The sequence below is a fragment of the Macaca thibetana genome, chromosome 2, assembly GCF_024542745.1.
Source record: "Macaca thibetana thibetana isolate TM-01 chromosome 2, ASM2454274v1, whole genome shotgun sequence".
In the NCBI taxonomy this organism is placed as follows: Eukaryota; Metazoa; Chordata; class Mammalia; order Primates; family Cercopithecidae; genus Macaca; species Macaca thibetana.
Window position 1 is genome coordinate 83,806,583 of NC_065579.1, and position 16,078 is coordinate 83,822,660.

At 38.5% G+C, this 16,078-nt stretch overlaps 1 protein-coding gene across 7 annotated transcripts in view; it reads right to left on the minus strand.

Annotated features, from left to right (window-relative positions):
• Positions 1-15,664, minus strand: part of PEX5L (peroxisomal biogenesis factor 5 like) — a 244,140-nt gene extending 228,476 nt beyond the window's left edge. For 6 of the 7 annotated variants that reach the window (XM_050780127.1, XM_050780124.1, XM_050780121.1 and 3 more), the window contains exon 1: positions 15,115-15,664. In XM_050780127.1, the coding sequence (XP_050636084.1) occupies positions 15,115-15,135 (21 nt within the window). In that variant the 5' untranslated portion in view covers positions 15,136-15,664. The remainder of the gene's footprint in view (positions 1-15,114) is intronic. The other variant, XM_050780128.1, reaches the window with a different exon arrangement.
• Between the last annotated feature and the right edge of the window lie 414 nt (positions 15,665-16,078).

Below are 16,078 nucleotides of genomic sequence, written 5' to 3' on the forward strand. Positions count from 1 at the left end.
CATTACTCAAGAATAATTGATTTTTAAAGGGAATAGTTCATTTTCATAATAATTTCAAAGATGCCAGATAAAATGCTTAACCTATACTAGTCTATGGGACTCTTCAGAAGTTTAAATCAAACCAAGCAGACTAATTAAGGCTAATTAAAAGATGAATTCATTCAACAATCCTTTATTTAATCCAACACGTATTGCTCACCCACCATGTGTAGGCTCTGTGCTAGGCACCACGGTTGAAAAGATGAACAAGATACAGCCAAGAGAACCACCCCACTAGGAAGTATGTAAGGGGAGCTGAGACAGAGTTCTGCACAGGCTCAGGATGCTATGAGAACATGTGGAAGGATCTAATCCAGCCCTGGAGGTTTCTGGAAGACTCCTTGTAGGAAGAGATGCCTTCAACTGGATTTTGAAGGACAAGCAAGGATCAGTCAGGTAGGTGAGAATGTCGGTGACCCGGTCAAAGAGAACATCATTAGAGAAGGCCAGACACATGGAGGCACAAGTCTGCATCAGTGTCCCTACAAAGGACATGAACTCATCCTTTTTTATGACTGCATAGTATTTCATGGTGTATATGTGCCACATTTTCTTAATCCAGTCTATCATTGATGGACATTTGGGTTGGTTCCAAGTCTTTACTATTGTGAATAGTTTGGCTTAGTTACTTTAACATTGCTTTATCTATTTAAGCATTTATTAAAACACCAGAATTACGTGCAATACAAGCCACAGGTAAAATAACAATTTTGGACAAATGAGGCACAAAAACACATGTACTTTTGCTCTTAAAATAGAAGATGAGATCAATGCTTCCTTGATATAACACAGAACATTTAATTTCTATTATTTATTGATTCTGGAAGCAGAATATAATCACGTGAATGTGCTAGAAGTTGATTTCTAAAATATTAATTTTAACAAAATCAGCTATGAAAGAAAACATGATTTTTATTTTTGTATTTTTAATTTTACATTGAATAATTTGATCAATGCTATCACATTCTGATTTCTATAATGTTACTTCTTAGTCGTTCCACACTAATTAACTGAAAGTTTAAAATTAATTTTAAGACATTAGGGAACAAATGTTCTATTTAAAATAGATATTTTAATATGAATTGAGATTCGTAAAATAAGAGCTGTGCATATTTCCTCTACAATAATTTTGATCCTGCCATTTAGAAGTAGTTTCCTTTCAACAAAGCTGGTATTTTCTCTCCCTGTATAAATGGATGTTTAAGATCATAAGAGATTAAGAAAACTCCCTCAAATAAATAGCAACAAATTTTTCTCTAGTAAAGTCTTATATTTAAAACAGGGGTTAATTTAAAGGAGGTTAAAACATTAAAGTAATACATGAAACGCTTGGTTAACTACCTTATTAATATTGAATATTTTACAATATCAAAGTACAAAGTAAAAGATAAAAATATTTAGGTAAGTAATATAATTTTAAGCGGGGATATTTCGGCTTTGTTTATATATACAATCAATATAATATTGAGGCTTTAGAAAAATGTCTCTACATTGGGCTTCTGAGCTCCGGTTAATGCCATAGCCTCAATATTATTCTGGCCTTCCAGCTATTTCTGATTCTAGAGAGGATTTCTGCATAAAAGATGGGTGTTTCGTGGCTGTTCTGTACTCCACTAAGCAAGTGCACCCCAACCTACACAAAGGTGCTCTCAGAGTATTACATGTGTAAATGTTACAGGTGCTGAGTGCAGAGTATTGGTAAAACTATATGGATTTGACAACTGTGTTGAGTAAGTGGTAGAAACAATGCATCAGTGATTTCTACCCTCCAAGGCCACCGCAATGTTCCAGAAAACTTGCAGAATCCTTTTATCCCCTGTTAGTTGAGTCATTTTGCAGTGGCTGAGGTACAGACATGGAGAAATGGCCTGAATTTGCTATGCAGGCGCAAGCAATAGAGTGAAAAACAGAAGACCCAGATTCTACTCCTCAGTCCCCAACTGATTTGACAAGGAAGTTTCGGCGAGGCGGTCAAACCTGTGTGTTGCATTCTCTTTATCAGCATGACAGAGATAAAATATCTATCTTTTGCCAACCTCACTGAGGCACTCTAAAGATTAACTTTTATGAACATCTCACTCTCACAAAAAGTGACTATTGTAGCAGAGGTATCAGTATTATATCACAAATAAGAATCTGCTATATCAGGGATAGCTTTACAGGAAAATGTCTTATTTGCAGAATGAGGAGACATACGGCAGCATGCTCCCAAACAGCATGTCCTCTGAAGAATTAGGAGAGGTTGATCTTTGGCTTTGTAAGAAATACCAAGCATCTCAATGTCAGCAACATTTTAAAATGTATTTTCCATTATATGGTTAGTAGTAAACTGGGGGAATTGGTCCTGACCAAGCACTCACAGATGTATGGTATCACTAATTACAGGCCTGATAATAATAGAATCCTAGAGCTGGAAGGAAAGCCAGTAATCCTTTAAAGAGACCATCTTCTATAAAAGCCTTAGCAAACACATACAATCTGTGTTTGAATATATTTGGTAAAATAGAGCTAATTTATTCACCTTTCACCACTCATCTACACACACACACACACACACACACACAGAGAGAGAGAGAGAGAGAGAGAGAGAGAGAGAGAGAGAGACAGAGAGTAGTTCCTTGGTAGAGGAGACTCCCTTCAGAGCCATACCTATGATTGTGCAGATTGGCTGTGCAAAGATGTCTGGATGAGGGGACACTATTCAGGTCTGAAATCCAACCCTCTACCTCACATACCAAGTGTGTGCCTGGATGTGGGATTGTGTTCTCCAGGAAAAACCATAGTCTTTGCATATTTGGTTCACCCAGAAAGGGTACATTTTTATTATTTGCAGAAAGGTAGTACATGTCACTGGCATTGCTATTTCTTGTCTCCTTTTAGAAAGACCTCTGTGTTGACATGTGGTTTTTGAATCTTCTTAGCCTATAACTGAATGGGAAGAATCACTCCTCCATATTTCGGGCTCACATATAAGAGTAACTGTGGGAGATATAATAAGATCCCATGGTTCAGATAGGTGCATAAAATAGACAAGTTCACTGGATGACCATTGTAGGACCATTGTGAGTACAGTTCCTTCCTTGGATCTGATGTGAAAAGCTGTGTGTGTGTGTGTGAGAGAGAGACAGAGAGAGAGAGAGAGAGAGAGAGAGAGAGAGAGAGAGAGAGAAAGGGAGCTCACATGTGCATGCATGTGTAACTGGGGAGGTCAGGGCTGGGGGTGTAAGCAACCCTTACAACAGGGTATAAGTAAATGACAGCCTCTGACAGCAGTTCCAACATCATAATTTTCTGTCATAGTCTCAGTTGTCTCAGGGGTGTGTGTGTTAGCGTTATTATCAAAATTGTTGTTGACAACCAGCTGAAGTGGTGAGGAGGTGTCTAGAACTTTAGAGGGATGGTTTCTAATTCCACATGACCTTGGCTGGTTAGAGATACAGTTAGAAACCATTAGAAGAATCTATTACATTTCTAAGTCTGCAGCCCCAGATTGTCCTCCAGCTTTAAAGAGGTTGAACCCATTAAACTGCATAGACTGCTTTGACAGTGGAGTGTTGGTTAATTACAGTGGCAATCTAATTATAAGGTTTATAAGGTTTCCCTGTAATCGATTTCATTTCAAGTGTGTAGAAACTTCACTTGATATGCATTTGCTTCCAAAGCTCATGGGAATAGACCAGATCCTGGGGCTGTGTGTATATTAGAATCAGGGAGACCATCCCAACTGCACTTTGGAGTCGTTACTCAGGACAGTAAGGACTCTTCTGAGTATTTCACACATTCATTCACTCATTCATTCATTTAATCATCAAGTCATCTATTCATTCAATAAGTACTACATAAAGAGTATATACTTTGCACTACTAGTCTCCAAGAATATAAAGATGTATTGGATTTGGTTGCTGCCACAGCTCAAGAAGTTGGGGAGACTGACAAAAATAATTAAAGCTATACATTAATTATGGTATTATCAATGCATATAAGCTGCTAAAGCAGCATCAAGAAAAACATCCTTAATTCTGCATTGCTGGGAGAGGGGTGGTGGTGCAGAGCAGCACTCACTGAGGGTGAGTTTGATGGGAATAGTGACAGATGAGTAAACATTCAGAGTGTATGCAAGGCAAGGAATTCAGGATGAGAAAATAAAAAAAATCTAGAATTGTGAGAAAACAAGAAAAGTAAGCATCTGCCACTATTTCGAATGATAGGTATAACAGGCACGCTGGGGCTAAAGTCTTTATTCCACAGATGATATGTAAGAAACATTTTGGTAGCTCTACAAAAACATAAGAGCCAGTGTAATTCATAAATTATTGTATGCTAAGACCCTTATACCTTCATTATCTCATCTAATCCTTATGAAGTCATCACAATGTGTGGGTACTTTTCTTATCTCCCTGTCACAGGTGAGGAAAGTAGGGGTTAGGGAGGATAAGTTCGAGCAAAATCATAGACACTATGTGGTGAAGCCATGGTGAAGCATGACTTGGGGCTGTCATGCTGGAGCAGAAGCTCTTAAGCACTATGTTTTGTTCCCTCTTCAAATGTGAGGAATTATGAAGCGATGTATGATGAATGCCATCAGAAGCCTTTCAGCATTCTTTCTTCTTACTTATTTTTTTTTTTCATTTTGGGACTAGGCAATTAATTGAAGAAATCTGAGCCATCAAGACCTAGCCCTCAGGTTCCTCACATGTGAAATGACCAAGTTGTGCTATGTGAACTCTAAAGACCTTTATACCTCCAAGATTCCATTTTAATTTAATCTTTCCCCAAGCTTAAGAACACTTTCTTTTTGTCTTACATAAGTCTTCATAAAGGGTTACATAAGAGACTGTATATCAATATTAATGACTCAAATGCACAGGGCATCTTGATTATCATCATCCTTTGGATGAATATGAAACATGAATGTGCCCAATATTTTACATTAAATTCCTGCACATGAAGGAAAAAGATGTTCTTATCACTAAGGTACATGATATGTATTTTAATTCTCTAATTAATTGCTGAACTCTTTACATGGCTCTTTCTAATATCTCAAAAAGAAGAGGAGTGAGCAGCAGATGGACACTGATCAACGATAGAGGAACCATTCTACTCTTCTCTGCTACATGATTTAATAAGCCAATATAAGCTAGTTCTACCATATTCTCTTAGAGTCCTGTCTCTAATGGCAGGGATAGTACTAAATAAACACAGGCTTAAAGAGAATTATTTCCTTTCAATTCTTATCTCTGAAGCCAGGCTGGACTCTAGTCAATTCACGATAGAGACCAAGGTGTCTATTTTACATTCAAGCATGTCTCAACATGTTACGATGGACATTCACTTAAAAAAACTTCCCCAAATCTAAACTCTCTTTCTACATTTGGGAAACTGCTCACACTCTCAGTCTTAGTGAGAAGCCAATATGCACTTTTACAGACTATCTTGGAGCCCAGGTATGAAAGTGTGGCTCAGCTCCACCAATCAGCCATAGCTGCCCTGCATTTTGAAACAGGGATTTTGGACACAGACAAGCAGCCATGGTACAGAGTCCATCTTGGCAGTAAGGGCAGCCACTGAAGCTCTAACGTGGGGTTTCTGTGGGCAGCAGCAGCAGCGGGATAGTGGCGGAACCAGTGCACCAAGCTCTGCTGTTCTTTGTACTGTGAAGGCAGCAGTGGAGTCCACACTGACCTGTTCAGGGCTTGACTTGGGCTCTGCCCCTGCCTGTTCCCTGGACCCTTCACCCCTAGGCTAGATCTAGAAGTCTGCCAGTGCCCCAGTGTACTTTTTTTCTAACATCATGTGTTTTAAAATAGTCTCTCAAGCTTACAGAAAAATTACAAAAATAGTACAATGGACTCCCATGTACCTTTTCCCCAGATTTAGCAGTTTTTAATATTTTGCTGAATTGCTTTATCATTCTCTTTCATTCCTTCTCCCTCCCTCTCTCTCTCTGTATATATATACACACACATACATACACATAAGATTATTAAATATACACACCATGCTTTTTATCACTTCATAGAGTATGCATATATCCTATGAACAAGAATTTTTTTAACATAGCCACAGTATAGTCATCCAATTCAAAAATGTAAAAACAAATATAATAGTGATCAAAAGTCCATATTCGAGTTCTGGTCAATAGTGTGTGCCAAGGGTGTCCTTACAGCAATTTCCTTCCTAGCCCAAGATCCAGTCTAGGATTATATATTGCATTTAGTTGTCATATCTCTTTGGTCTCCTTTTAATTTGCAACGGCTTCTCAGCTTTTTCTTGTTTTTCATGACATTGATATTTTGGAAAAACACAATCTGTTTATTTTATAGAGTAACCTATATTTTGGGTTTGTCTGTTTTCTCATAATTAGAGTCAGGTTGTGCATTTTTGGCACAATTATTACCTGAGTGATGCTGTCTCTTTTTCAGAGCATCATATCCAGAGGCACATGCTCCATCTGTCCATTATTGGTGATGTTGATTTTGATGACTTAGTTAAGGTGTTATCCAATTTAGCCATTGAAAATTTCCTTTTTTTCTTTTGTGATTTATGGATGACATTTTGATGCTACGTAAATACCTTGTTCCCAAACTGCCCTCCTCCTCAGAGTTAACATCCATTGATCATTCTTATTTGAGTCACTTTTTTACTATGGTGATTGCAAAATGGTAATTTTTAAATCTTCATCATTCTTTCTATGCTTATTCAAATGGCTGGTCTAGTCAGTCCAAGGAGAAACAGTGATGAGAACCTTTAGAACAAGAAATGTTCTAAATTTCTAATTCAATTTTTCAGGGCACTTTATTTCACTTGTAAAACATGCTTATAGGCCATATTCTCTTCTATTGTTAGCCAAATGACTGCTAAAGCAACATATAAAATATCAAATAGTTATACTACAACTGAAAAGCAGGAAAATGTCAATTTTAATGACTAAATGCCAAACATCTAGATATTTGGAAACGGTTAGTGGTTTATTGTAATATTTAGTTTCATGTTGATTTTCAAATGTAATAAGTCTTAAAATAGAGAATAATGGTGTAATGAAAATAATATACCAGGGTAAGACAGATTTCACTTCAGCACTAGCTCTGTTAACTAACCAGTATGGGACTTTCTGAGCAAGTCTTTTAACTTTTCTGGGCCTCAGTTTCCCCATCTGTGAGATGAGATGGTTGAAGAAAACTTTTTCAAAGGCTCTTTAAACAAAGGATTCTATGACCTCAAAATTGAACATTAGCACAATCGTTGGAGACATAAGGAACTGTTAACCTAGAAAATTTTAATCAACACATTTAGATTTAAGATTATTTTGGTATAAAGACCAAATACCTGTGAAATAACTCTCAAGTGATTTAGAGAATAGAAACATCAGAACAATTTGTAGAACAATTTAATAAAAAGAAGCTAAGCAGTTTTAGGCTGCCTGAATAGGTATCTTTCCCAAGAGATAGATAATATTGCAATGGTTGGAATTCACCTGATCACATCTCTAGGAGTGTGTCTTGTTTGAAGAGCCATATTTTCATGGAGCCTTTAAAACATTATAAATATCATTATGAGAAATGATTGAGTGCACTGTTTATCTTGGAGGAGAAAAGATTTAAGGGAATGGGGACATAATAGTTCTCTAAACAAATAGTTTTTTTTTTTAAATTATTTTTTAGTAGAGACGGGGTTTCACCATGTTGGCCAGGCTGGTCTCGAACTCCTGACCTCAAGTGATCCGCCTGACTCAGCCTCCCAAAGTGCTGGGATTACAGGCGTGAGCCACCTCTGTTTGTTTGTTCTCCAAACAAATTGTTTAGATAACTATTATGTCCCCACTCTCTTAAAATAAATTACAAATAAATAAAACTACTTATTTATTTATTTGTAAATAAAACAAATAAATGTGTTAGGTGAAGCATCATAGGTTTGTTGTGCATTTTTCCAGAAGGAAAAACTACAACAAATCGGCTGGTTGTTATGGAGTCAATATAATGAAGACATTTTTATTCAAGTATAATTGTGATAGTTGCTCTTTCCAGCTCCTCTTTCAGGGACTTTCTCTTGCCTCTGTGATGTCGGAAAGCTACACAGGAATTAAGCTTTCTGCTAGGTCTCAGCTCAATAGATCACACATTGTTTTTTACCTATAGTTTTCTCAGACCAGTGCTTCTCAAATGTTAATGTGCATATAAATCACTGGGTTCGTTGAAAAAAATCACTTCCTGATTCAGTAGGTCTGGAGTTGGACCTGAGATTCTGCATTTCCAATAAGCTCCCATGTATCTCATGTGTACATAATCCCCTGCCGAATCAAATGTTATATCCCTACATGATCAGCAGCTCACTGAGGATGGGAATGCATGTTACAGTTAACACATAACATTCAAAGGAGGTGAAGAGGTGCTTTGCAGCTCTAGCAGCTTCATTTGCTCATGGTGGTTTTTTTTTTTTTTCTTACTTTCTTAAGGAGGTTCCGTATTTGCTGAACTTTTACTGTTTCTGATCACTTTTCATGATAGTACTGGCAGGGCTCTGTCAGATGTCCACCCAAATACTGACAGACAGGTAATATTTTCCCCAGAAAATGTTGGATTTTGCTGGTCATTACTTCAGTAGACTACAACCATTTTGATAGGGACACAAACTTACATATACCTAGTGTGAGTCTTTCCCATGGTGCTTTTCACTAGGTTTTTCCACAAGGCATAATGTCGTGGAATAGGGGCCTATGTGTGCACAGTGTCACTGTGATCTGCTCACCCGTATCTCTCCCTTCACCCTACACCTCTTCCATCTCCAAGAGGGCGTCTTGCCAAACTGGGTGCTATATGCGGTACATTCTTATTGTCTCCACCTTGAGGAAACTTTTTACCTTACCCTAATTTAACACCAGTTTTAACCCTCAAGGCTGTATAGAACAATGTTATCCCTTTCCTAAATAGCCAGCCCTTCAAATACTTATATAGAGTCATCATAGTCTCCTTGAGTCTTTACTTTCTCAGCCAAATATCACCAGTGCTTTCAATCATTATTCATATGACATAGTTATGAATTCCTCTACCATACCAGTTGCTTTAAGAACCACATGATTTTTAAGAGGGTGTGTGGGAGTGGGGATTTTTGTGACTCCTTAGGTAGATTTCTGGCATCACAACACCACCATTCTTCTCCTGGAATTTCCATGATTCATAGATCACCATATGGCATTCTGTTTGGGGAAAATAACTTGCTACATCTCGTCTCACTTGCAGGGTTTATCTGGTTTTCGAGAGGTATGTGCACATGTGTAGAAACTTTGGGGAGTTGTGCATGCACCTGAAATTCAAACTATTTCACTTGGGTCAGGTTAAGCCCATTTTGGAGCTGCTGGCAGGGATTTTTGTCTTTTTTTTTTTTTTTTCAATGAAATGGCAAATAAACAGCCTCTTCCTATCTAAATGAGCTCATTAATTTTCATCTGTGCTATTTCTAACAGTGGTTTCTAAAAATCAGTCCAAAAGTTGGATCCATTTAGTAAAATCTTACATGGAGTATGATAATGGATATTTATCTAATGGGGTTTTAATAAAAGAAATAGTGTATTGGTTACTAACTAGTAAGAATCAGTCAGCATTACATTATAAGATAACATTGGCAGTGCATTGTATTATTACATCCTGAGCTTTCAACAATCAGCAATTGTCTTGATAGTTAATGAATAGAGTATTAACTATCTTGCTATTTATACTCTATAATATAGTAATATATAAGCTATAATAATTTTTCTTAGCAGACTGGGAAAGAAAGTCTCTCATTTGGTATCCCTACTAAAGGGGATGGTCTAAGTGAGGTGAGGTAGATGTGGATGAGGTGGGGTTAAGGAAGAGGTCACTGAAAGAAACATAACCTCCACTTCACAGCACTCTGGCCTCGGATCCATGCAGTAGTTCAAGATGATTTGTGTTTTACACGTTCTGAATTATGAAAAGGTGAAAACTGTTTCAGGAACTTGGTAACCAGTTTTCTCTGTCAGCATATTTGAAATTATATTTTTAGATGTCCCAAACATTCAGATTGGACTTAGGGCTCTTAATAAGGACACACTAGGCTGGGGTTTACCTTTACCTTTAGCATTAGAATTGCACACTGGTTTTCCTATAAATGTATCAAGAAGGTAATTTTAAAATATAAAACCTTTTAACAGCTTTAGCTTATGTTGGAAACATGTGATCTCAATGAAAAGTGTAAAAAAGCAGCCTGCCAGATGTTTTGACTACATGGTGTATCGCATCTTAATGTTTCCAGGGTTGGCAGTGGTAATACTAAAGATTCAAAATTGTAGAGTTAACAAGTTGTGTTTTAACCTTTTCTTATTCTTTACTTTAAAAATGTTTTATAATAAAAACATTTATATGCTGAAATTTTTACTTTGAAACACGTTTTTAGGAGGAATATTTATAAACTATAAATAAAATCTATAAAGACTATATTGTGTTTCTTATAGTAAGTATATAAACTGTTGGCCAGTATGGCTGGGGAATGAGATTTTCAGATTAATCAAGTATTCTGCTAATGCATATCATAATTATTATAACTTTCAAGTGTTAAAAGCTCAACACTACACCCATACCAAACATGATTTGCATGTGAATATACAGGAAGACACTTTAGAATCTTGCTGGAGCTTGTGTCATAATTTTGAGCAACAGCTTAAATGTATATGAATTTGCGTCAATAGAGTTCTAGTTAACATTTCATCATACTTATGCTCATCATTACTTATAAGATGACTTTTGAGGAAGAAGACCAGGTGCCATTTGAACTGGGGTAAAAAGAGGGAGAGGAAGGCAGCAGCGACCACTGACCAAAACAACTCAACAAACCCCAGCATTGCTCATTCTCCTGAAAATGTCACCCTTCCTCCAATTCTAAACTAATCTCAAAGATTCACCTCTGAAAATATGTGTATGTGTGTGTGTGCGTGCGGGTGGTGTACTGCTATTAGTTATATCTTTGCTAGCAGTTAATGCCTTAGCAAAGGGTTAAGAAAGAAACAACACAGGATAGAAAAGGGTGGGCCGGGCGCTGTGGTTCATGCCTGTAATCCTAGCACTGTGGGAGGCCAAGGCACATGGATCGCTTCAACTCAGGAGTTCGAGACCAGCCTGGACAACATGGCGAAACCCCATCTCTACAAAAAATACAAAAATGAGCTGGGCATGGTGGTGTGCACCTGTAGTCCCAGTTACTTGGGAGACTGAGGTGGGAGAATTGCTTGAGCCAGGGAGGCATAGCAAGCAGTGAGCCGAGATCCAGCCACTGTACCCCATCTTGGGTGACAGAGCAAGACCCTGTCTCGAGAATAAAAAAAGGTGGTACCAGGAGAGAAAAAAGTGGATCTGTTAGAGAGGTGGAAGTACCCATGATAAATGTCATTTGCTTTACAGTTTTGCTGAGGGCCTCAATTATGATAACCTACTGTTTAGGGTATTGAAAACAACATTCTACAGTCTTACCTTTGATTGGTTTCTTATGTGTGTTGTTTCTAGTGAACCCAGATAAATCCCCAGGGGCGAGATCTGATGTATTAACATAACATATTACCTAAGCTATTCCCCTTTGTGAAGATTTTAAGAAAAATCTTAAGTAAAGCCATATCGAAAAACAAATGCAAAACTCCCCTGGGGGGAAACAAATGGCTACTTTTCAAGCAGTTAATAATCTTATAATTTTTGTCATTTAGATTTTCTTTAGTTTATGTCTTGTGAAGCTACAGCGTGTGGAATGATTCCCCAGACAGCTTGAATAAGTCAAAAAGTCTGCTTTGAATGCCTATAATAAAGATCAGTTACAATTACAAATAGATTTTTTGTTTGATTGCCTTCTGAAACAACTTTCTTTTATTAAGAAAAATACCATTACTGTGGATTCTTCAATAACAATTCAAAAAATTTTAGTTGAAAATTGAAATTATATTTCTCTGTATTTATACCACCCCAGAAAAAAAAGAGCTTGGTTAAGAAAATATTGAGAGACATGTAATAATTTGCTCTAACTGGAAATGTTAACTCATATGCACATACGCAAATAAACACCTCAGCCCTCAACATACACAGGTATTGGTGGAATTAAGACCATAGGCCCTCCATGAGCAATAGAGTTTTGTCAGAACTGATGCTAAAGTATATTCAATCATCATCAGTCCCCTTCGTCAAAGAGAAAAACAAGTAAATCTAAAACAGTCACTAAAGAAGCAACCTTTGCTTCAGCTACTGGGGTGACTAATTCCCCTTGGAAATAATTGGTAAGACAGCTGGATAAACAAACACAGCTCCAGGATCCTGCTCCTAAGAAATATACCTGCAGCCTTTACTATGAAACCAAGAAATATCTGTTACTCTATGCTCTATCTGTAATAGATGCCAACTTTTATCTTCTAATGAACTAGCAGAGCAAACCAAATGTGTGTTTTTAAAAGTCTGTGGTTTCTAAAATGAATTCGGATTCTACCATAAACCAGATGAATTAGCCATATGTATGAGAATTAATAGACTTTATTTGCAAAATCATTAAGTTGCAAAAACAAAGGCACCACAGGAGTTTAAAATTAGACTATTTTTAAGTCTTCCTGAGAACACCTGCCCCTACTTCAAACTGCTAATTTACAAAGCTCTTTATTTTAAAATCTCTTGGATATAGAAAAGAGAAGAATTAGAATGCATAGCAAATGATTGCAAATATTTCTGTTTCACTCTTGTTTTAAGGTATCAGTCAAGTAACATGATGTTTCAAATAAACTCCAAAGCTGGCAGAAATGTTAGTAAATCTGCTTATCCCTGGTCCACTTTACCAAATATGGATTCAGATTTTAATTATACACATTTTGGAGTGTTTGGAATATGTTTCTTCTCATCTGTGATTAGAGTCAGGTACACACAGGAAGACGATAGTATCTCTGATAAGGAAACGTTCTTTAAGTATACCAACAAAATGGAAATTTTGTCTATAGGCTAAGTAATATTCTTTGGGGAAGAGATATGAGTTTAAAATGTAAGCCAGCAAGTATATTATAAATCAATCTGTAATAGGTATTTTTTTGTTGGGGGGAACAGATGCCCATTCAGATAATCACACTATTGAATAACTACTAAACATACCTACTAAGGCCTCGGAAGTTTTATGTCTAACATTAATGGTTAATAGTAAATAGGAAAAAAGTATTATGCTCTGAAATTTTGGTGAACATATTGATTACAGTCTTTATTTAGTAATGTTTTAATTTAAGCTTGGCAGCAAAGATTTGTGAGTTTTACTGCAAGTCATCATATTTGCTGTTACAGCAGCGCACAAGCAAAAGACATTAAGTTGGGAGAATATGCAGAGTCTTATATTTTGTTTATTCTTTCTAAGTGAAATTAAACCCTCAGACATTGTTCTAGGCAACTCAAGTTTCAATAACATTCTCCTTTGAGATATTGAGAAAATCGAGTTGAAATTGTTTTTAGGTGCATGAATTTACCATATTGTTGCTTCGATTCTTCATTCACAGTAACATATTTTTTAAGCAACAAAACAATACTGTGCAAAGTTTTTGTTAATTTCCCTTTAGTGGTCAGTTGTCAATTTTGTGTAAATGAACAATTTTTTGAGGGTTGACTCTATTAAAATCTTCCTGTTTTACTCTTGTGAAGAAACTGTTTAAAAAACAGATAATATATAACATTGTAATTATCATTCTTGGGTGAAGATGAAGCATAAAATGATAGTAATAATTCTTTGGTAATTTTTTCAGCAGTCAGTCATTGTCTGAATTCTTCTTTGTTACTAAACTTTTCAGTTGGTGTAGCTTTTATAAGAAACATGCGGATCACATTGATCATATATAATATTTAAAAATATACTTCATTCACTAATTTTTGTCTATCAAATGTGATATAATTACATTAATAATTTTCAAAACAGGATGATGTTAGTCACATGGGAAATATTTTGGAATTCTGGCACTGTATATTGAGAATTCTTATAAAATTTGAGACTATGATAAAATACTGTGTTTTCTTTAAAAATGGATTATAGTCCAAAAGAATTTCCCTAAGATATAGAAATTAAATCTGGGTAGTACTAGGTAATAAAGGTAACAACATATTTATCTATTTCAAATTTCTCTAAAAGACACAGAAGCAAAATCCTCAGTACTCATAAATGTTACACATCAGGATAAAGGCATCACACATAATGATTGTATTTTACCATCTTTGGAATGGAAAGGAAGCCCAAACATCAAGCCTGATGACTAAACCATTTAGGTGCAACAAAAAGAGCCCAGTTAATACTTTAGAAAGCTGAGTTAGTGTTTTATTTTTCTCCCAAAGCATATATCTGCCTTTATAAGAAAGAACTAACCATATGAATGAGAACTGAAGTCAAGGTTAAAGTAATCTTGCCCAGGAGAGTAGAGTGTTTGCATCGGAAAGAAGCAGCGGCTCAGCTCAGATGAACATTAATAACAACCGGAGGCAGCACCTCCCCTGAAAAACATTAGAGCTCCTTGGACATGTGTTTGAAATTCATCCACCCAAGTCATCCTGTGACTATTGGAGTAGATGACAATGTCCCATAATGTGAAGGGGGAAAATACAGTGTAAATCGTTTTTTAAATATAACACTTTAAAAAATGAAACGAAAGTGACAGTGTTCTAAGTCAAGCAACCTTTTCAGACGGTAAAGGAAAAGCTTTGTCTTTCCTATTATTGTTTGCCCTTCAGTTGACATACATGCTGAGATGCATCAATAGGATTACAACGGAAACACGGTCATCTCCAGGGTTTCCTCTGTTTCGATTCCTTGATCCTGTTTAAAGAAACAGGCTCAGGGAATGCACAGAAAACAAACTTCCCCAATCGAAGTTCTGAGGTCTTCCCTCCCCTTCTCCCACCCTTGGAAACCGGTCTAGTTTTCCCGGCAGCACCGGACAGAAATGTCACGGTCATGTTGCATCACTTCACTTGTTGAGTTGTGCGAAGGCAGTACTTGACCACAGAAACTTGGTGAACCGCCTTGCTCTTAAATTAGCCCCCAAGATTTCTCTCCAGCCCTCTAGAAATGTCTTACCTGCATGTGTCCCTGGTACATTCTGCTTCGGTTTCTTCAGGGCTCCCTGAGGCCACCGGATGCTTTTTCCCCGTGCTTCCTTGCCCACCAAAAAAGGGGAGAAGGTGGGTGCACAGCGGGTTCTCAGAGGGTGCTCCTGAACCCCCTGGAGCTCCGGGTACTGGCCGGCCGGGCGGCCACTCGGCAGCGCTGCGGGCTGCCGGGAACTGTTCTCCGCTCGGGGTGCTGAAAGCGGACGCGGGAGAGCGCGCAGAGGAGGCGAGGAGCCGGGTCGGCCACGCTCTCCGGCAGGCGCGGGTCCTGCTCGCGGGGCGTCTCTAGAACTCACTCCTTCTTCGCCGAACTCTTTCTCGCTTCCTGCCAGGATGCCTCATGTCTCTCTCACTCTCTGAGCTGCGAACCCCCTCCTCCCAGCCCTGACGTGAGCGCCTACACCAGCCGCCGCCGCAGCTGCCGAGCGGGGCGCGCGCCGTCCTCCCGGCCGCGTGCCTGCCGAGAGGCCGCGGGGCCGGGCACGCGCGCGCGTTCCTAGTGGGCCTGGGAGCGGCCCGAGGGCCTCCCCGGGCGGTGCGCGCTCCCCGAGCGCGTCCTCGGGGCTGCGCGCGCGCGGCGGCAAGGCGAGGTGCCTGCGGGCGGTGGTCGCGCTGGTGTTAAACGCCCGCGGCGCGGCGTTCAGGTGCGGCGTCGGCGGGCAGTGCGATTCTAGCGGAGGGGATGGCCGGCTGGAAGAAAGGCGGGAAGACATGCATCGTCTCTCCGGGGGCCGTCCACCGCGACTGAGCCTGTTATCCTACAGACATTATAGGCTGAGCGCGGGGATTGCCGAAGAGTTTAGTTCGGTTCTGATTCAGCTCTCGAAAGTTATACCTCCGTATCACCCGTTAAATACAGACTCCCCGCTCCCCTCATCCCCAATTCATCGCCGAGCATTCTATTTAAAATGGCAAACCCTAGTCCCTAAGGA